The sequence below is a fragment of the Lynx canadensis genome, chromosome C1 (assembly GCF_007474595.2).
Source record: "Lynx canadensis isolate LIC74 chromosome C1, mLynCan4.pri.v2, whole genome shotgun sequence".
Classification (NCBI taxonomy): Eukaryota; Metazoa; Chordata; class Mammalia; order Carnivora; family Felidae; genus Lynx; species Lynx canadensis.
Genome location: NC_044310.1, coordinates 15774897 through 15794990, shown reverse-complemented (window position 1 = coordinate 15794990; position 20094 = coordinate 15774897). Strand labels below are relative to the sequence as shown.

At 60.2% G+C, this 20094-nt stretch overlaps 1 protein-coding gene across 11 annotated transcripts in view; it reads left to right on the top strand.

Annotated features, from left to right (window-relative positions):
* The window catches only part of HSPG2 (heparan sulfate proteoglycan 2), a 99438-nt gene extending 79897 nt beyond the window's left edge, over window positions 1-19541 (top strand). For 7 of the 11 annotated variants that reach the window (XM_030328216.1, XM_030328215.1, XM_030328214.1 and 4 more), the window contains 38 exons: window positions 71-222; window positions 477-615; window positions 1161-1312; window positions 1541-1688; window positions 3000-3151; window positions 3564-3705; window positions 4043-4194; window positions 4574-4715; window positions 4832-4972; window positions 5327-5461; window positions 5713-5894; window positions 6464-6659; window positions 6914-7093; window positions 7396-7656; window positions 7829-8033; window positions 8562-8659; window positions 9547-9813; window positions 10335-10444; window positions 10645-10792; window positions 10875-10991; window positions 11346-11363; window positions 11641-11752; window positions 12419-12563; window positions 12652-12751; window positions 12892-13001; window positions 13126-13234; window positions 13842-13940; window positions 14295-14516; window positions 14780-15024; window positions 15367-15538; window positions 15630-15752; window positions 15858-15914; window positions 17910-17985; window positions 18072-18150; window positions 18297-18367; window positions 18543-18626; window positions 18986-19089; window positions 19235-19541. In XM_030328216.1, coding sequence (XP_030184076.1) covers window positions 71-222; window positions 477-615; window positions 1161-1312; window positions 1541-1688; window positions 3000-3151; window positions 3564-3705; window positions 4043-4194; window positions 4574-4715; window positions 4832-4972; window positions 5327-5461; window positions 5713-5894; window positions 6464-6659; window positions 6914-7093; window positions 7396-7656; window positions 7829-8033; window positions 8562-8659; window positions 9547-9813; window positions 10335-10444; window positions 10645-10792; window positions 10875-10991; window positions 11346-11363; window positions 11641-11752; window positions 12419-12563; window positions 12652-12751; window positions 12892-13001; window positions 13126-13234; window positions 13842-13940; window positions 14295-14516; window positions 14780-15024; window positions 15367-15538; window positions 15630-15752; window positions 15858-15914; window positions 17910-17985; window positions 18072-18150; window positions 18297-18367; window positions 18543-18626; window positions 18986-19089; window positions 19235-19407 — 5318 coding nt within the window. In that variant the 3' untranslated portion in view covers window positions 19408-19541. Of the gene's footprint in view, window positions 1-70; window positions 223-476; window positions 616-1160; window positions 1313-1540; window positions 1689-2999; window positions 3152-3563; window positions 3706-4042; window positions 4195-4573; window positions 4716-4831; window positions 4973-5326; window positions 5462-5712; window positions 5895-6463; window positions 6660-6913; window positions 7094-7395; window positions 7657-7828; window positions 8034-8561; window positions 8660-9546; window positions 9814-10061; window positions 10194-10334; window positions 10445-10644; window positions 10793-10874; window positions 10992-11345; window positions 11364-11640; window positions 11753-12418; window positions 12564-12651; window positions 12752-12891; window positions 13002-13125; window positions 13235-13841; window positions 13941-14294; window positions 14517-14779; window positions 15025-15366; window positions 15539-15629; window positions 15753-15857; window positions 15915-17909; window positions 17986-18071; window positions 18151-18296; window positions 18368-18542; window positions 18627-18985; window positions 19090-19234 lie in introns of those variants that run through there. The other 4 variants (XM_030328220.1, XM_030328219.1, XM_030328212.1 and 1 more) reach the window with 2 other exon arrangements.
* The last annotated feature ends 553 nt before the right edge of the window (window positions 19542-20094 follow it).

Sequence of the window (20094 nt, the reverse complement as noted above, 5' to 3'; positions counted from 1 at the left end):
GCAGAGCGGTCCCTGGAGCCATCACTGTTGTCTGACTCTGGCTGTGTGGTCTGTCCTTCTCTGTCTCCAGTGCCCAGTGTCTCCCCACCAATCAAGATTGAGTCCTCGTCCCCCACCGTGGTCGAAGGACAGACCTTGGATCTGAACTGCGTAGTCGCTGGGCAGCCCCAGGCCACCATCACGTGGTACAAGCGTGGGGGCAGCCTTCCTGCCCAACACCAGGTATGGAGTGGAGCTGTGACAGTGAGGCCAGAACCCCTACCTGCTGGGGCAGGCACTGCAGGGACAGCCCCAGTGGGCAAAGAACCGGAAGGGAAGCACTAGCTGGCAGCCCCGGGGCGGCCCTCCCTCTTGCCCTTGGTTGACGGAGGGTAGCCTCAGCCAGTCTGACGAGGGAGGCCTGGAAGGAGGCCTGAGCTAGCTGGTGACTTCTTGGCCCCTCGACAACTCTCCTCCTCCTTCCCCATCCCCGCCAGGCCCATGGCTCCCGCCTACGGCTGCACCGCATGTCTGTGGCTGACTCCGGCGAGTACGTGTGCCGGGCCAACAACAACATCGATGCCCAGGAGGCCTCCATCGTGGTCTCAGTGTCCCCCAGCAGTGGCAGCCCCTCTGGTGAGTCTGAGAAAGGACTGGAGACTCGAAAAACAGTGCTCCCTGGGGAGTCAGCGGTCAGAGCTCTCGGCTGAGGGTGGCAGTCCAGGGCAAAGGCTCTGCAGAAAAGCGCCTGGGTTCAAATCCTGCCTGCACCACTAAGAGACTTGAGTGAAGTCCCTTCCTCTCTCAGCTTCGTCCTCATCAGTGAAATGGGGATGCCCGTCATTCCAGCCTCACGCTGCTGTCCAATATGGTGGCCGCTACAGTTAAAGTTCGCCACTCAGGTCACCGTGTTTCCAGTGCTCAGTGGCCACACGTAACATGGCTAGTAGCACAGTACTGGACGGTACAGAAGATAGAGTGCTTCCATTCTCACAGAGAGTTCATGAATTTTGCGAAGGGTAAATGAGTTCTCACACACGAAGTGCCTGGAACAGCGCCTGGCATGCTCCCAGTGCTTAATAGGTGTTCACTGTTATTATTACCTTGAGCAACAAGGATTTTCATGGCTGCAGCTCCTACCAACCCAGTTGTTCCCAAATCTGCTGTTTCTGTGCCCGCAGTCCCTGGCGGTACGATGCCCGTCAGAATCGAGTCGTCTTCCTCCCACGTGGCCGAAGGGCAGACCGTGGATCTGAACTGCGTGGTCCCTGGCCAGGCCCACGCCCAGGTCACATGGCACAAGCGCGGGGGCAGCCTCCCCACTCACCACCAGGTATGGGAGTTGGGGGCAGGAAATGGTGGGAGGGTTGCTGGATGGGGGGGACCCTGGTCGGAGTCTCTGCCCCCCTCCCCCCAGATCTACTGAGGAAGGAGGTCCGGAGCCTCTGTGGGGCACAGTGCCTGCCTAGGTCAGAGGTCAAACCTTGCCTCCAGCCTTCCAGGACTCCCGACTGCCATCTCACTCTGCTGCTCTGTTTCCCCACCCTGCTCCCCGGCTCAGGCCCATGGCTCACGGCTGAGGCTGTACCAGGTGTCCCCGGCTGACTCGGGCGAGTACGTGTGCCAGGTGGTGAGCAGCTCGGGCCCCCTGGAGGCCTCAGTCCTGGTCAACGTCGAGGCCTCTGGCTCCAGTGCTATTCCTGTCCCTGGTAAGGGTCCCTGTGGTGGGGCTGGGAGGCTGGAGGAGGGAGGAAGGGAGAAGAACCAGCAAGCAGAGGTTGGGAGCTAGGTCAAGTGGGATTTATCTCTCGTGCCTGAGGACCAGACTTGGGAATCTGGCATATGTGGGCTTGAGTCCCAGCTCCTCTGTCCATGCTCTGAGATGTTGTGCAAGGGACTCTCTCCGTGCTTCCCTTTCCTTATCCGTAACATGGGGATGGCAGAACTCTTGCGACAATCACATGAGTTCCCTAAAGGCTGGAACTACACCTCTGGGGGTACGTGAGGGAGACTGGCGTGGTACCCCGACAAAAATCTTTTATATTAGAGAAAACAGCAACACATGAAACCCGTCATGATTTCGGGGAAATCATTGCCTACAACAGGGCTAAGTATTTAAAGGGTTTTGTTAAGTGAATCAATTGACAAGAAAATGTAAAGTAATTAACAGCACAAGTTATATGTGACTATAGCAGATGTGATAGCAGAACATGAATTGCTAAGTAAAGAACATGATCTGGCACTTAACTAGGTGCCGGGCCCTGTTCTGTTTACACATTAACTCATTTCATCCTCATAGAAACTGTTTGAGGTAGGCATGATTGTTCTGTTCATTTTATAGATGGGGAAACTGAAACACAGAGAGATGAAGTCGCTTTCCAAAGGTCACACAGCTAATAAGTGGCAGGGCTGGGTTGTCTGTGTGCATTTTTAAGTTTATTTATTTTAAGAGAGAGAGAACGTGCACCTGCGCATGAGCAGGGGAGGGGCAGAGAGAAAGAGACAGAGAGGGAGAATCCCAAACAGGCTCCATGCTGTCAGCACAGAGCCTGACACAGGGCTTGATCTCGCGAACTCTGAGATATCAAGAATTGGATGCTTAACTGACTGAGCCACCCAGGTGCCCCCAGAGCTGGGTTTTGAACCCGGGCAGTCTGGCCCCAGAGCCTGGGTTCTTAGCCACACGTTGTTCAAGTTTGAGAAAAATGAGTGATCTGTGTGGAGGTGCCTGGCCCTGAGCCCTGGCCACCCGTGGTGCTAGGAGCACAAGAGGAGATAGTGGGGCCGTTGTCTGGGGCGGGGCCAAGAGAGTGATGAGCCATTTCCCCCAGGCCAGCCTAGCTGCCCCAGGCCTCAGGGGGAATGGGCAGTGGGAGGGGAAGGGAGCGGGGGGATGGACGGAGGCCACCTCTCAATATGTGGTCTGGCCTCTGGTCTGAAAATCTGGGCACCCAGCGGTAGTAGGGGTTGAGGGCAAAGGGGTGGGAGTCCCAGCTCACTGACCTCTTCCTGTGCCTCAGCCCCAGGCGGAGCCCCACCCATCCGCATTGAGACCTCCTCCTCCCATGTGGCCGAAGGGCAGACCCTGGATCTGAACTGCATAGTCCCTGGACAGGCCCACGCCCAGGTCACATGGCACAGGCGCGGGGGCAGCCTTCCTGCCCGGCACCAGGTACAGGAGCTGGAGAAAGTGGGATGTGGGCACTCCTCACCCCACCCCACCCCACCCCTGCCCAACAGTCCTGCCTCAATCTAGCCAGGAGGGAAAATGGTTCCAACATCCTGGGCTTTGGGAAGACTGCACCAGGAGACCGCTGGGAGTCAGGAGGTCAAGAACAGGCTGGGCACAGCAGAGCCACCACCAGCCTCCGAGCACACTAATGCAATTAAAAAAGGGCACGTGTTACTCAGGACACTAGACCACCTCCTACCATGAAAAGTCGTGCTCTTCAGTGTCTAAGATCTTGGGGTTGCCTTGCATAGGATGCAGCCTTCATAGCTATAGTACATGTTGGTCCTGGGGTGCGTGTACCGGGACCTGCCGGCTCCCCAGCTCACTCTTGCCTTGCCCTGACCTTGGCCAGGTCCACGGACCCCTGCTAAGGCTGAATCAGGTGTCGCCAGCTGACTCTGGAGAATACTACTGTCAAGTGACCAGCAGCTCAGGCACCCTGGAGGCTTCTGTTCTAGTCACGATTGAGGCCTCCAGCCCAAGCCCCATTCCTGGTGAGTGACAGCAGCACTGGGTGACGCTGGGGCACAGGCGTGGGGAATCCCTTCCTCTCCCCGCTCCTCCCTGCTTTTCCAGCAGGGCTCTGGCTCTCAGTTCCGTGAATGTCCTCCAGCCCCTCCCCACCGCCACCGGGGACCAGCCTGGGTCCTCACCATGGCATCTTGTCCTCCCCCAAGGAATGGAGACCCTTCTTAGGTCAGTGGCACTGAGTCCTGTCAGTGACTCAAGCCACCGCACCTGCAGGATTAGTGGCATTCACTGCCACCACCTTTAGTCCCTGCCTTCATCCCCGGGAGCCTCACCCTTCTCACCCACCCATTGTGCCCACAGCCCCAGGACTGGCCCAGCCCATCTATATCGAGGCCTCCTCCTCCCACGTGGCCGAAGGACAGACCCTGGACTTGAACTGCGTGGTGCCGGGGCAGGCCCACGCGCAGGTCACATGGCACAGGCGTGGGGGCAGCCTCCCCGCCCGGCACCAGGTACAGGGGCCTGATGGGCAGGATTCCAGGGCAGGCAGCGTTCAACCTGCGTTTGCTTTCCGCGCCCCAAACCTCATGCCAACCCTAGCCTCCTCTGGCACCCCAGGGGATAGAGTAGTTTTGGGAGCAGAGCATGGGAGCGAGGGGCCTGGGCGTTCTGGCCCTGCTGCTGACTTGCTCCCTGAGGCAGCTTTCTCCTCTATAAATTGGGTGGGTTGGACATGTAGGATCCAGTAAATGAAGTTCCCTCACCCCTCCCAGCTGGAGCCCCGGGTTCCTGAGACCCGAGGGAGAACTCGGGTGCTGGTACAGTGGGCCTGGGCACTTGCCCGGCCCCAAGTGCTATGGCCTGATGGCTGTGCCCTCCTCGCTCCGACAGACCCACGGCTCCCGGCTGCGGCTCCACCACGTGTCCCCTGCTGACTCCGGCGAGTACGTGTGCCGCGTGGTTGGCGGCTCAGGCCCTGAGCAGGAGGCTTCCTTCACAGTCACTGTCCCACCCAGTGCGGGGTCCTCCTACCGTGAGTGTGGCAGATGCCACGGGCAGGGGGAGGAGGGGAGACCGTGGAGCTGAGGCAGGGAGGTCAAGCCAACCCGGCCCTCCTGAGCCCAGCCCTCTGCCCGCCTCGTCCCCCAGGCCTTAGGAGCCCCGTCATCTCTATCGACCCGCCCAGCAGCACTGTGCAGCAGGGCCAAGATGCCAGCTTCAAGTGCCTCATCCATGACGGGGCAGCCCCCATCAGCCTCGAGTGGAAAACTCGGAACCAAGAACTGGAGGGTGAGCCCAGGGAGGGCTGCAGGGTGGGGTGTGTGTGTGTGCGTGTGCGTGTGTGCTGGAGTCAGGTGCAAAGGCGTGGTGATCACCATCGTGGGTGGGGCAAAGGCACCAAACTCACCGTGTGGCTCTGGGTGAGGCCCCTCCCCTCTGGGGCCTCACCGTCTCCATCTGGATGGTGAAGGGGCTGGACCCGGTAATCTCCCAGGACTCTTCCATCTTCCACCTGGGACCCTGTGAGTCATATACACCCAGGCTGAAGGGGTCGGGGACATGGGGCAGAGCTACGCCCACTGGCAGCACCAAGGCATGAAGACGACCTCACTGACCGTGCCCTGCCCAATGCCGACCCCACAGACAATGTCCACATCAGCCCCAACGGCTCAATCATCACCATCGTGGGCACCCGACCCAGCAACCACGGTGCTTACCGCTGCGTGGCCTCCAACGCCTACGGCGTGGCCCAAAGTGTCGTCAACCTCAGTGTGCACGGTGAGTGGTGTCTACCCCTTGGGCTCTGCCTTCCTGTTTCTGGCCCTGATTCTGAGCTCACAACCTCCTAAGTTTAAATTCTGCTTCTGCCAGTGCCCCTCCCTCTCAGGCATTCTCCCTCTCGGAGCCTCCTGTTCTCCACATTGGTGTAGAATAGTGCCCACCTGGCCGCTACTAAGACAGGGGCTGTGACAGTGCATGTGGTGGGCAAAGCCCTGCATGAGTAACAGTGATGTCCTTCCTCTGGGCAGGGCCCCCTACTGTGTCTGTGCTCCCTGAGGGTCCCGTGCGGGTGAAGGTAGGAAAGTCCATCACCCTGGAATGTGTCAGTGCTGGGGAGCCCCGCTCTTCGGCTCACTGGACCCGGATTGGCGCCCCCACCAACCTAGAACAGCGGATGTATGGGGTCGTGGACAGCCATACGGTGTTGCAGGTGAGGCGAATCTTCCCCTGGCCAGGGCCATTTCATCTCTGGGTCTGAGGCCCAGTCAGGGCTCATCCTTGAACAGATGCTCGGAGGAAAGAGTAGTAAATGGGAAGTTGGGTGATGAATGGATGGAGAGAGAAAGGGGGGGGGCATGAGATAAGTGGTCGGTGGGTAGACTGGAAGATGGTCAGGAAGAAAGAAAGGAAAAGAAGGGAAGGAAGAAAGAATGGCTGGAAGGATGGATGGATGGGTGGGTAGGTGGGTAGATGGGTGGATGGTTAGGTAGATGGGTGGATGAATGGATGTAAAGCGGATGGGTGTGTAGATGGGTCAGTGAGCGGGTGGATAGGTAGGTGGGTGGGTGGATAGGAGATGGATAGGTGGGTTCATGGACAAGTGGATGGATGGACTAATGGGATAGATGTTTGAGTGTGAGTCCTCAAGCAGCTAGTCGAACAGGAGAACTAAAAGTCAAGGGAAGGAGAGAGGGAAGAGGTAAAAGCAAGCCAGAGCTGGGGGCTGACGCCAAGGTGCCTATCAGTGCCCACATAACCAGCATCCTTGCTTTCTTCCAGATTTCATCAGCTAAACCATCGGATGCAGGCACCTACGTATGCCTGGCTCGGAATGCACTAGGCACAGCACAGAAGCGGGTGGAGGTGATTGTGGACACAGGCACTGTGGCCCCAGGGGCCCCCCAGGTTCAAGTTGAAGAAGCCGAGCTGACTGTAGAGGCTGGACACACAGCCACCCTGCGCTGCTCAGCCACAGGTATGGACGGGGCTGGCACACAGTACAGAGAGCAGTGCTGCCCTGGGGCCTGAACTGTAGACACAAGACATCTGGAGATGTTATCGCACCCAGGGAGGGGACTTTGCTGCTGCTGGCATCACCCAGTGATGGCTGAAATGCCCACTCAGTGACTCCCATGAAGGGACGGGATCACCCGGTCGCTTCCTCACCAGCCTCACCCCCAGCTCATCCCTAGGGCAGCCCGGTGACCCCTGTCGTCTTCCACTCCACAGGCAGCCCCACGCCCACCATCCACTGGTCCAAGCTGCGCTCCCCACTGCCCTGGCAGCACCGGCTGGAAGGTGACACACTGATCATCCCCCGGGTGGCCCAGCAGGACTCAGGCCAGTACATCTGCAACGCCACCAGCCCTACCGGGCATGCCGAGGCCACCATCGCCCTGCATGTGGAGAGTAAGGAGCTCATCCGCCCTCATTGGGCTGTCCTCTCTGCCCTGTATGGAGCCCTGAGCCAGGCTACACCCTGGACAGAGCCCCAGGAACGCCATCGAGAGGGCCCCGTGCAGCTCAGGCCCCCAGAACCTGCCCTAGCCTGATACCCGCATCCCCTCCTGGGACCCTTGCTTCCTTCATCCCCAGTCCTCTGCTTCACCAAGCAGCTTCCCTGGCCCTTTGGCAAGTCACCTGGGTCCAACACCCGCTCACATCCTGACCGCTGCTCTCCCCTGCCCCGACCTATCCGTCCCCCACCCCAGGCCCACCGTATGCCACCACAGTCCCGGAGCACGCTTCGGTGCGGGCAGGAGAGACGGTGCAGATCCAGTGCCTGGCGCATGGGACACCCCCGCTCACCTTCCAGTGGAGCCGTGTGGGTGGCAACCTCCCTGGGAGGGCGACTGCCAGGAACGAGATGCTGCGCTTTGAGCCCGCGGCCCCCGAGGACTCAGGCCGCTACCGTTGCCGGGTCACCAACAAGGTGGGCTCGGCTGAGGCCTTCGCCCAGGTGCTCATTCAAGGTGAGCGGGGCAGCCCTGGACCAGGCTGGGCAGAAGGGGCTTCTGGGAAAAGAGCATCCCTTGAATGTTAGGATGGAGGTTTTTGGGTCCTGGGAGGTGGAGGCGTTGGGAGTAACACACACACACACACACACACACACACACACACACAACCCCGTGCATGTCCCCACAGGCCCCTCTGGCCCTGTCCCGGCCACCGCCATCCCAGCAGGATCCGCGCCCACCGTTCAGGTCACACCTCAGCTGGAGACCAAGAGCGTAGGGGCCAGCGTCGAGTTCCACTGTGCCGTGCCCAGTGACCAGGGCACCCAGCTCCGTTGGGTCAAGGAAGGGGGTCAGCTGCCTCCTGGCCACAGTGTGCAGGATGGGGTGCTCCGGTGAGTCGGGGGAGAGGCCATACTGAACTTGAGCACCAAGGTACACACGGGGGCTGTTAGGATACCTGTCCTGTGGGGCTCAGCATGAAACAGTATCCTCAGGCAAGTCACTTCCATTCTCTGAGCCTGAATGTCCTCAGCCATACAATGACTTACATGGGGCCAAATGACATTATCTAAAGCATGGGAAAGGTCTTCAGTAAACCGGAGCTCATATTTGCATCCTTATTATTAGGGGAAAGAGAACAGTCTCTGAGGCCAGATGTATACACATGACCCAGATCTCAGCTCTGCTACTCTGTGTGCTCTTGAGCTCTGACCGTAAGGTGTTGGCCTAAAATGGATGTGGTGACATCTACCTGCCTGCCTGTCTGCCTCACTTACCTACTACCTACCTCACGTGGTTAGCGAGAGACCAGAAGCTTACGTCATGTGCTAATCTCCAATGGCTTTGAACTCACGTGCCATTGCAAAGCATTCTTATCAATTGTTTGTATTCACTGATGTCTTATTATTTTTTCTTTGCAGAATCCAGAACTTGGACCAGAGCTGCCAAGGGACATATGTTTGCCAGGCCTATGGACCATGGGGACAGGCCCAGGCCAGTGCCCAGCTGGTTGTCCAAGGTAGGATGGTAGCTTCCTCTCCTAAGAGCAGAGGATAGTAGGGCGCCTGGGTGGCTCAGTCAGGTGAGCATCTGACTTCGGCTCAGGTCATGATCTCACAGCTCGTGGGTTCGAGCCCCATGTCAGGCTCTGTGCTGAGCACTCAGAGCCTGGAGCCTGCTTCGGATTCTGTGTCTCCCTTTCTCTCTCCCCTCCTCTGCTTATTCTCTCTCTCTCTCTCTCTGTCTCTCTCTCTCTCTCTCAAAACTAATAAACATTGGGGAGCCTGGGTGGCTCAGTCAGTTAAGTGTCCAACTTCAGCTCAGGTCATGGTCTTGCATTCATGAGTTTGAGCCCCACGTCGGGCTCTGTGCTCGGAGCCTGGAGCCTGCTTCGGATTCTGTGTCTCCCTCTCTCTCTGCCCCTCCCCGACTTGTGCTTTGTCTCTGTCTCTCAAAAATGAATAAACGTCTTAAAAAATTAAAATAATAATAATAATGATAAACATTAACAAATTTTTTTAAAAGCCTACAACAGAAATGAGGGGCACAGGGACTATATTCCCCGGGAAGCCCCTGAAATGTCTATGAATAAAGAGAATTATTCGATTGTTTCTTGCTTGTGTCTAGCATACCATAAGGGGGCCTAACAAATACTGCAAGGGAGGAAAGAAGGGAGGTGGATGGAGTGGTGGGTGCTCAGACCAGCCAATGAAAAATGACAGCAGACATGCAAATGAGTAACCCTGTAAACAAGGGCAAACGAGTGAGTGTGTGCATGAGTGGATGTGCAAGAAAGCAAATGAAGAAAGGGGGTGGCTGCCAAGGGCCCCGGTGTTCACCTCCTCGGACCAAGCCTGCAGCAGGCTGGCCTCACTCTCACTCTACCTTTGCTCCCTGCCTCCCCAGCCCTGCCCTCGGTGCTCATCAACATTCGGACCTCCGTGCAGACCGTGGTGGTCGGCCATGCCGTGGAGTTCGAGTGCCTGGCCCTGGGTGACCCCAAGCCTCAGGTGACATGGAGCAAAGTCGGGGGGCGCCTGCGGCCTGGCATCGTGCAGAGCGGGGGCATCGTCAGGATCGCCCACGTGGAGCTGGCCGATGCAGGGCAGTACCGCTGCACGGCCACCAACGCCGCTGGCACCACCCAGTCCCACGTGCTGCTGCTCGTGCAAGGTGAAGGCCGGCAGGGACCTCCCCGGGGACAGGGGGCAGGAGGGGGGAAACGGATATGTAGTCCTCACCCACTGGAGCACCTGCTCTGACAACAGAGACCCACAGCCCGACCCGATGGCAGTGACGACGTGAGCACAAAACAGACGTAAAAGAGAGTGAAAAAGGGCAGTGGGTGCAGGGCAGACACAAATCTGTGTTGTCTTCAGAGGCAGCTCCTTTTCACCCCAAACCCTATGACTTGCCCCCAGACTTACTGATGCAAGCTGCCCTGGTACCCCCGTCTCAAGTCCCCAGAGGGCTGCACCACTTTCTGCCGGGGTGTGTTGAAGACTGTCGGGCTGTGGAACCAAGTGGACCTGCCCCTGAGCCCTGACTGCCCAGTGAGCCTCACCTGTAAAATGGGGACGCAGCGCCTCCCTTCAGGGGCTAGAGTGAGGATGAAATGAGTCCGGACACAGGCTGGGCTCTCTAGTGGCGGCTGTCATCATGTTGATGGCCTGTGTCTCCTTGCCCGCTCTTAGCCTTGCCCCAGATCTCCACGCCCCCAGAGGTCCGTGTGCCTGCTGGTTCTGCAGCCGCCTTCCCCTGCATGGTCTCTGGCTACCCCACTCCCAAGATCACCTGGAGCAAGGTAAATGCTGGGCAGGGGACGAGCAGGCATGCCTGAGGGGCAAGGTCAGGCCTTCACCATCTCAGTGCCCACAGGCCCAGGCCCAGGCTTGGCACAGAGTACGAGCCCAGTGTCTGAGGGTGGGCCTGAGGCAAGATGGGAGACAGAGCCCGTGGAGGTGTGGGCCAAGGCCAGGGTCCCAAGTGTGGGTACATTTGCAGCTGGACGGTAACCTGCCACCTGACAGCCGTGTGGAGAACACCATGCTGCTGCTGCCCTCAGTCCGACCTCAGGACGCAGGCACTTACGTCTGCACTGCTACTAATCACCAGGGCAAGGTCAAAGCCTTTGCCCATCTGCAGGTGCCGGGTAAGACAACACCCTCTGGACCAGGCAGTGCCCTGCCCGCTGCCTGCTGGGCAGTGTCTCTAGCTACATTCTCTGCCCGCAGAGCGGGTGGTGCCCTACTTCACACAGACCCCCCACTCCTTCCTGCCACTGCCCACCATCAAAGATGCCTACAGGAAGTTCGAGATCAAGATCACCTTCCGTCCTGACTCAGCCGATGGTGAGCAGGAGAGGGGCTGCTTTGGGGAGCCTGGGGCAGGGATCTCTTGGAGTAACCACCATTACTGTCTGAGCCCTGGTGGCCCCCAGTCCTACCCACCTCCCTCAGATCCCTGTCCTGGGACCCCCAGGCCTGGCCTCTCTCTCTCGTGCCTCCTCCTGTCTCCATCCCCCACTCCGCAGTACCTCCTACCTCTGCCATGGCCTCACCCCCACCCATCCTCCTGTCCTGGCCTCCTGTTCTGCCTCTCCTCCTCCTTCCCTCTTTTGTCTCCATTTCTCAGCCTTTCCTCCTCTCTCTCTCTCTCTCTCTCTCTTCTCCATCTCCTACGGGTCTCTGACTTTCACTGTCCAGGCCTCCTTCTCTACTCGGGTGAGTCTCTGCCTTCCTCTCCTCCTTCAGGTAGGCCCTCCAGTGTGAGTGAAGCAAACTCTATTTCTTTGTAGGGGCTCTGAGCCAGTCTCTGTATAGAGCACATCCGGAGACAGTGGGAAGGCCCCGGCTGCACAGGGTGTCCGTACAGAGGGAGGGATGGGAGCTAGAGAGTGAAGGGTCACAGGCTGGGGTCACTCACCCCTGGGGCTGGGCAGACAGGGAGCCCATAGCTGGGGAGCTGGAGGGAGGGCCTTACATGGCTGTGCCCTCCCAGGGATGCTGCTGTATAATGGGCAGAAGCGGATCCCAGGGAGCCCCACCAACCTGGCCAACAGGCAGCCTGACTTCATCTCCTTCGGCCTTGTGGGTGGAAGGCCTGAGTTCCGGTGAGACCCTCACCCTTCCCATTTACAGGGGAAGGGGGCTGGGGGACTGCGGGCTTTGGTCAGGCACACACCACCCTGGAGTGAGTTGGACGAAGGAGGAGGGAGGAAATGTGGCCATTACCTTCGGTGACCACCTGATCTGCTCGAGTGGACACAGTGTGTCGACCAAGCGGAGGAGGAAGCAGCCTCAGACTTGCCCAAAACTGCGGCAGAAATGCTCAGTGATGCTGAGCATGTCTTTACCCGGTGGGACTCCTGCAGACCAGGCTCATTCATTCATCACTCGGTAGCTATTTGCTGAACATGGTGCCAGGCACGGACACGGACAGACCACATTCTGGCCCTCGGGGGAAGATATTTTCTAGCTGGGGAAGACCCAGCCATAAAGGGAGAGCAACAAGGTGTAAGGCTGAGGGCAGCTGGCGCCCCAGGGGCTGCTCCGGATAAGCTCTGGGGAGGCGGAGCAAGGAGAAGACCTGAGGAAGGGGCAGGGATGTGGCGAGCTAGGGGTGGGTGATAGGGCGGGAGGACAGGGCAGGGACAGGAACTAGATCAGAACTGCAGGAAACAGTGACATCACCTCTGCCCAGGCTGGGCCCACCGCCCAGCCCTTCTGACAAGCCGCTTAAGTGCTTTCCTCCTGCCCGGCCCCACTCGGTGGAGCAGGTTTGACGCAGGCTCAGGCATGGCCACCATCCGCCACCCCACTCCGCTGGCACTGGGCCAGTTCCACACCGTGACCCTGCTGCGCAGCCTTACCCAGGGCTCCCTGATCGTGGGCGGCCTGGCCCCGGTCAACGGGACCTCTCAGGTGAGGCCCCACCGGTCCCCCCGTTTCCGGCCCCCTCCCCACCTCTGCCCAGCCCCTCTTCACCATCCCTGACTTCTCCACTGCCCAGGGCAAGTTCCAGGGCCTGGACCTAAACGAGGAGCTCTACCTGGGTGGCTACCCCGACTACGGCGCCATCCCCAAGGCGGGGCTGAGCGGCGGCTTCGTAGGTGAGCCCCCTCCCCGCCTCCGTCCCTGGCCGAGCCTCAGCTGGCCGGTGGGCAGAGCCCACGGGAGCCCCGAAGAGCCCTACAGGGTATGGGCTGGGCCCGGCACTGCCGCCCTTCTCACTGTGCCTGCTGCTGCCCAGGCTGTGTCCGGGAGCTGCGCATCCAGGGCGAGGAGATCATCTTCCACGACCTCAACCTTACGGCGCACGGCATCTCCCACTGCCCCACCTGTCGGGACCGGCCCTGCCAGGTAACCCCACCCCGCACTCACCACCTAGCTGCCCCTGCTGCTGCCCGCGGCCGGGGCAGACCCCCGTGGGAAGCGGGAGAGAGGCAGGATGTTCCTGGCCTGACTTCTGGGGGCAACTTCGCAGAACGGGGGCCAATGTCAGGATTCAGAGAGCAGCAGCTACGTGTGCATCTGTCCGGCTGGCTTCACCGGGAGCCGCTGTGAGCACTCCCAGGCCCTGCACTGCCACCCAGGTGTGTGACCCACCCTTCCAGTCGCTGCCACCCCTGGGTGCTGGCCTCCGCCCGTTGCCGCCCCTCCAGATCCACCCGCCCCACTGCTAGCTGTACTTAGTGACCCTCTGTCACTCGTCCAGGTACTCGCCCCTCCTCCTAGATACTGACTTCGTCTCTGCCACCCCAGTACCCACTCTGTGCCCATCTCTGCTCCCCGAGTTCTCACCCCCAACCACCCATCCTGCCCCCATCACGGCTCCTGGGCGCTCCCCCCAGCCCCTCACCACCCCGGGCACCTACCACCTTCCCGTCTCCCACCAAGGCACACACCCCGTTACCTGCCCCCTCGGTACCACCGCCCCTGCACTGTCACCAGGTACAGTCCTTCAAGAACACCACACTCACTCATTCACTGCCCCCTCATGTGTCCCCTGTCCAGCCTTCTCAGCACCGCACCCCCCCCCCCTTTACCCCAGCTGTAATCCACTCCTCCTGCCCGGTCTCGGAGGCAGCCCTCCCAGGCTAGCCAAGGCCCCCTGGGTGCAATAGATGGGGCTTTGGCATCAGGACGCCACCCTCTCCCAGGCCAGTTCAATGCCTCCTTGCCGGTCCCTGTGTCCCCCAGAGGCCTGTGGGCCCGACGCCACCTGTGTGAACCGGCCTGACGGTCGAGGCTACACCTGTCGCTGCCATCTGGGCCGCTCAGGGATGAGATGTGAGGAAGGTGAGTGGAGCCAGACCCGAGACCCCAGGGAATCCCAGAAGGATGGGGGGAAGCTGGGCAGGGACACTCTGAGGCCACCAAGGGCCCTGTAGTTGATAAAATTACTCCAGAGCCATAGGGCCTCAAAGACACCTGGCCAACCAAGCCTCTGCCCAGTCTGAGTCACTTGCATGAGGGTCCCCGAAGCTCCCCCACTCTTACCGGAGATTCTTCCAGGCTGGTCTGCAGGGCCCACGGTCTGGCGCTCCTGTGCTGCAGCTGTGACCCAATTGGTCCTGAGCCCCTGGGTCTGGAGGGGGGCAGGCAAGGGCGCCAGTATCCCCACTGCCCCCGGCTGAGCTGTGGCTGCTGCAGGTGTGACGGTGACCACCCCCTCCATGTCGGGCACTGGCTCCTACCTGGCACTGCCCGCCCTCACCAACACGCACCATGAACTGCGCCTGGACATTGAGTTCAAGCCGCTGGCGCCTGACGGCATCCTGCTGTTCAGCGGGGGGACTAGCGGGCCTGTGGAGGACTTCGTGTCCCTGGCGATGGTTGGCGGCCACCTGGAGTTCCGATATGAGCTAGGGTCAGGTGAGCACCGGACGTGAAACACTGATGGGCTCTAGATGCCAAGTGCTGTGCCCCCCTCAGCTCCCCAAGCCCCATGGGGGCTTGGAGGAGTAACTTCAGAAGTCAGAGCAACCCAAGTCCCCTGTTCATTCACGTTCCTTCTCTCTGTGTGTGACTCGAGGCAAGTCCCCTAGATCTCTCGCGGATTCCACCCCAGGCCCTGTGAGGGGCGGGGGGAGGGGGGGTGCTACCCGTATGCCATCCCTGCCCGGCGTCCTCCCCAGGGCTGGCCGTGCTGCGGACCCCCGAGCCGCTGGCCCTGGGCCACTGGCACCGAGTATCCGCGGAACGTCTCAACAAGGACGGCAGCCTGCGCGTGAACAGCAGACGCCCCGTGCTGCGCTCCTCGCCCGGCAAGAGCCAGGGCCTCAACCTGCACACCCTCCTCTACCTCGGCGGCGTGGAGCCCTCCGTGCGTCTGCCCCCGGCCACCAACGTTAGCGCTCACTTCCGTGGCTGTGTGGGCGAGGTGAGGAGCGGCCTCCAGAGGACAAGAGGGGAGGGGAGGGGAGGGGAGGGTGCAGACGGGCCCCTCTGCCTGCAGCGAGCCCAGATGCTTCCCCTTGGGCCTCACTTCCCTCCTCTGTGGATCAGGGACAATCATGCCTCCCGCGAAGGGCCTCACGGAGCATTGACTGCACCGATGGCGGTCCCTGGCGCACAGGAGGCGTTCGGCTTAGGTTCCTCCCTCGCCTGCGCTAGAGTCCCACCTTACCCCTCGTGCTCCCGCTTGGGTCCCCTGCTGTCCCCTGGGTCACTTTGCCTCTGCCTCCCGCATGCCCAGAGCCCCTCCCCGTCCCTGTGCCTGCAGGTGTCAGTGAACGGGAAGCGGCTAGACCTCACCTACAGCTTCCTGGGCAGCCGGGGCATCGGGCAGTGCTACACCAGCTCCCCGTGTGAGCGCCAGCCTTGCCAGAACCGTGCCACGTGCATGCCTACCGGCGAGTACGAGTTTCAGTGCCTGTGTCCCGATGGCTTCAAAGGTATGGGAGCCCGGCAGGTCCCGGCAGGGGGCGGTACGAGGTGGTCGCGGCCACTCCCACCCGTGCCCGCTCACTGCGCCCTGGCCCACAGGAGACCTCTGTGAGCACGAGGAGAACCCCTGCCGGCTCCGTGAGCCCTGTCTGCACGGGGGCGTCTGCCAGGGCACCCGCTGCCTCTGTCCCCCCGGCTTCTCTGGCCCACGCTGCCAACAAGGTGACTGTCCTGGCCTCTCCCCACCTCCCTCTTGGGGCCCTCTGGGGCTGGACGTGGCACCCACAGTGTCTGTGCTCACCGGCTGCACCCCGCCTTTCCTCATAGGCTCTGGACAAGGCACAGCCGAGTCTGATTGGCATCTGGAAGGCAGCGGGGGCAACGGTATGTATTTCCTGTGGCCAGAGAGGCTTGGCTCTTCCCTGGCTTCCGGTCTCTCAGCCCCTCTTCCGGGTACCCCACACCCTCAATTCTGGCCTATAAGCAGGACAAGCATGTGGGAGGCTCACTGGGCACAGAGGGACAGAACAAAAAAGAGCACAGCAACACAGAGCCGGGTCCTGCCCTGTACTTACTGGCTAGGTGACCTGGGCCAGGTCCTTGAGCCACTCTGACCCCGGTTTTCTCCTCTACGTTCATGCATTCTGTCAACAAATTATCGTGTGCCCATCCTTGCTCTGGAAACAGGAGATATAAGATGAACAAGGCAAGACCTTCATTCTCAAGGATTCCACAATCTATTTTTTTTTTAATTTTTTTTTTTAATGTTTATTTATTTTTGAGACAGAGAGAGACAGAGCATGAACGGGGGAGGGTCAGAGAGAGAAGGAGACACAGAATCTGAAGCAGGCTCCAGGCTCTGAGCTGTCAGCACAGAGCCCGACGCGGGGCTCGAACTCACAGACTGTGAGATCATGACCTGAGCCGAAGTTGGATGCTCAACCGACTGAGCCACCCAGGCGCCCCTCCACAATCTATTTAAAAGCAATCATAATTTTTTTAAAAAAATCAGTGTTTATTGGCCGTTCATAGACCCTGGGCTAACCGCTTAGCCCACACCCATCTTCTTATCTGTCACTAACATAATAGGAGAGGTAGCAGTAGAGTGGCTAAGAGCATGCTCAGAAGCCAGCCTGCCTGGATTCAAATCTTAGCCCTGCCACCTCCTAGCTGTGTAACTTTGGGTGAGTCACTCAACCTTTCTGTGCCTCAGTTTCTGTATATGTAAAATAAAGAGAAGTAACATCCTCCCACAAGGGTTGGATAAAACTTTGTGTCAGGTAAAATTATTTAGTGTATGTAAAATGCTGAGAACAATGTCTGGTCCGCTGTGGGGACAGAGTGTTAGCATTGTTAGCATTATGTCGAAGTCCTAGGATTGTTACAGAGATCCATTGAAATGAAATGGTGCTTGCAGCTGGCCATGAAGCTCCTGGCACAGCAACTGGGACGCAGTAGGTGCTTGGTAAATGTTGGCTGTTATCATCGTTCGGCAGAGGGTGGCAAAGTGTCCCCCACCCTCATAGGCCCTCAGGGACCAGCGCTGGCCTGTGGGGATGCGTCTGAGAGGGTGGGGCTAGGGATGCTGGAGCCACACACAGTATGGACGTTGGGGCCAAAAGGGTCCAAAGCAGGCTTCCCACTTCCTGGGCACGTCACTCGCCCGCCTGAGCCTGTCTTCCCGCCTGCAAGAAGGAGGGAACGCAAAGATCCTGAACCTTTTGTGTGCCACTGACCTAGGTGACCAGCTGTCCTGGCTTGCTCAGGACTAAGGGGTCTCTCGGGATGTGGACTTTCAGAGCTAAAAGCAGGACAGGACTCCGCAAATAAGGACGACTGGTCACCCTATCTGGACCCTACTGACCACATAAAACAAAACGCATAGGATTTCAGAACAAACCAATTGTACTGAAATAAGGTTATCAAAATACTTAAAACTTTCAGATTTGTAACACAGGTGCTTCTTTAGTAACACATTAAATAACAAGACCTGGTGGTGGTCCCGACAGCTACCGCAGTTCCAACAAGCATAGACAACGTTCTGAAATATTTGTAACCACTGAAATGCAGTAAGGGTATCTGCTAGTGACACATCACAGGTCCCACTGCGGCTCCTTTGGTTTGCTGCCTACATTATACGGGAAGGAATTGCTACATTTCAGTGAGAAGTGAGCGAAGGTAGAGCTACAGGGCTTCCCCATCCAAGTTCACAGGCCCCTGACTTCTGTTCACAGCCCCCTGGGGTCTCCAGAGACTGCAGGTTCAGGGCCCCCATAGTAGCGCACACACGGGCGGAGGTGGGGGTCCTGGAGCCCATGTGGTCGGTGGCCGCTCCACGCAGGCCGGCAGGTGTCTCACCAGCCCCACGTTGTCCCGCAGATGCCCCTGGGCAGTACGGAGCCTATTTCCACGATGACGGCTTCCTAGCTCTCCCCGGCCGCATTTTCTCCAGGAGGTGAGATGGGTGTTAGGGGAGCCTGTGGGTCCAGGGAGGGGAACAGGAATCCGGGACTTCCCCCTCACCCGCGTCTCCACTCCCAGCCTGCCCGAGGTGCCAGAGACCATCGAGCTGGAGGTTCGGACGAGCACGGCCAATGGCCTCCTGCTCTGGCAGGGCGTGGTGAGTGTGGGCACCTGGCCCGGGGTCACAGGGTTCTCAGCCTCCTGGCGGGCAGGGCCGTGAGAGGAGGAGGGTGAAGGCCACCGCCGTCAGGGGCCTTGGCTCTCCAGGCTGGGAGCCCCAGTGACCCTGTGCTTCCCGGGCAGGATGTGGGAGAGGCCGGCCGCGGCAAGGACTTCATCAGTCTCGGGCTTCAGGACGGGCACCTTGTCTTCAGGTGGGTGCGGGCACCTGGCCCTTCCTCCCCCTCCCTGGCCTCCCTCACCCCCTCAGTGACCCTCTGCTCGGTGCTACGGCTCCTCCCACGAGAAGCTGCGGCCCACGGCACCCCAGCCACACACACCACCGCCGCCTGCCCCAGCTCACACTGTCTTGGGCCTGTGTGACCACAGCTACCAGCTGGGCAGCGGGGAGGCCCGCCTCGTCTCCGACGACCCCATCAATGATGGCGAGTGGCATCGGGTGACGGCACTGCGGTAAGGGAGTCCACCTGGGCACGAGGGTGAGGGGCGCGGAGTTCTAGACTGGGACGGGACACCGCCCACCGTGTGCAGGGAGGCAAGCTTTGAGCTCTGGGAGACAGAACTTGAAGCCAGGGTCGGGGGAGGGCCCGTGAGCCGGAACAAACTTCCAGGGCCGGACGGAACTCCCCGGGGGGTGGCAGGCAAGCACCCTAAGGGACGAATGAAAGCCGGGTGGGGTGCTGGGAAGCTGTGTTTGTGGGGCCGGATCTCATCCAGTGCGGAAAGGAAAGAGCTCCGAGCAGGGGGCAGGCAGGGAGGGGACTTGGAACTGGTGGTGAGGAGCCTGCCCCCCCCCCCCCCGTTCACCACAGAGAGGGCCGGAGAGGCTCCATCCAGGTGGACGGCGAGGAGCTGGTCAGTGGCCAGTCCCCAGGCCCTAACGTGGCCGTCAACACCAAGGGCAGCATCTACATCGGTAAGTCCGGGCCGGGCGAGGCCTAGGGCACCCTGCTCAGGGCCAGGGAGGGAACGGGGCTCCTGCAGAGCTAGAGCCTGTAGCCTCCCCCCCCGCCCGCCGGGCTCCCGGAGCTGACAAGCCCCGTCGCCTCTCATCCCCGAAGGTGGAGCTCCCGACGTGAGCACGCTGACCGGGGGCAGGTTCTCCACGGGCATCACCGGCTGTATCAAGAACCTGGTGCTGCACTCTGCCCGGCCTGGAGCCCCTCCCCCACAGCCGCTGGACCTGGAGCACCGCGCCCAGGCGGGGGCCAGCACGCGCCCCTGCCCCTCATAGGCAGCCGCCCGCCCCACACGGACTCCCGGGCAGCATCCCAGCCCCACGACGTCGAGTATATTGTTATTAATATTATTATTATGAATATTTTGTAAGGAACTGAGGCAATGCCACGCTTTGCTGCTACTGCCCTGGGCCGGCCTGGAGGGTGGGCACACCACCCCCCACGCACAAACACACCTGGGCAGAGCCGCAGGCTGGCAGGTAGGGCAGGTTGGATGGGAGCTGGTGCCTCAGAGGACTTGGACTTGGGGTCAGACACCGTGGTGGCCGATCGGGCTCAGAACTGTCACCACCAATAGAGCCCCGCCCCCAAGTAGAGCCAGGCCGTCCAGTTCTGCAGCCCTCGGGCAGCCCCTCAGTCCTACAAGAGCCAACCTCGGCCTCCAGCTGGTGCCTCACCAGCTGCCTGGGGCGGGGGGCATCGCAATTGCCTTTGCCACCCGCCTCCGGGCGGGGAAAGCTCTTTAGTGCCAACTGTGGAACAAAAGGCAGCTCACTCCTGGGCAGGCAACCCCACCCCCTGCCGGCCCGTGTCTCAGCCCCCTCCACCTCCTCCTGGCCAGCCGGGCCACCTGCCCCGGCAGCCTCCCCCTCCCACCGAATCCTCCTGGACCCCCCCCCCCCCGCCCCCAACACCCGACACCTGCGCAGGGCCCCCGCCCTCAGGGGCTGCAAGGGAAAGTC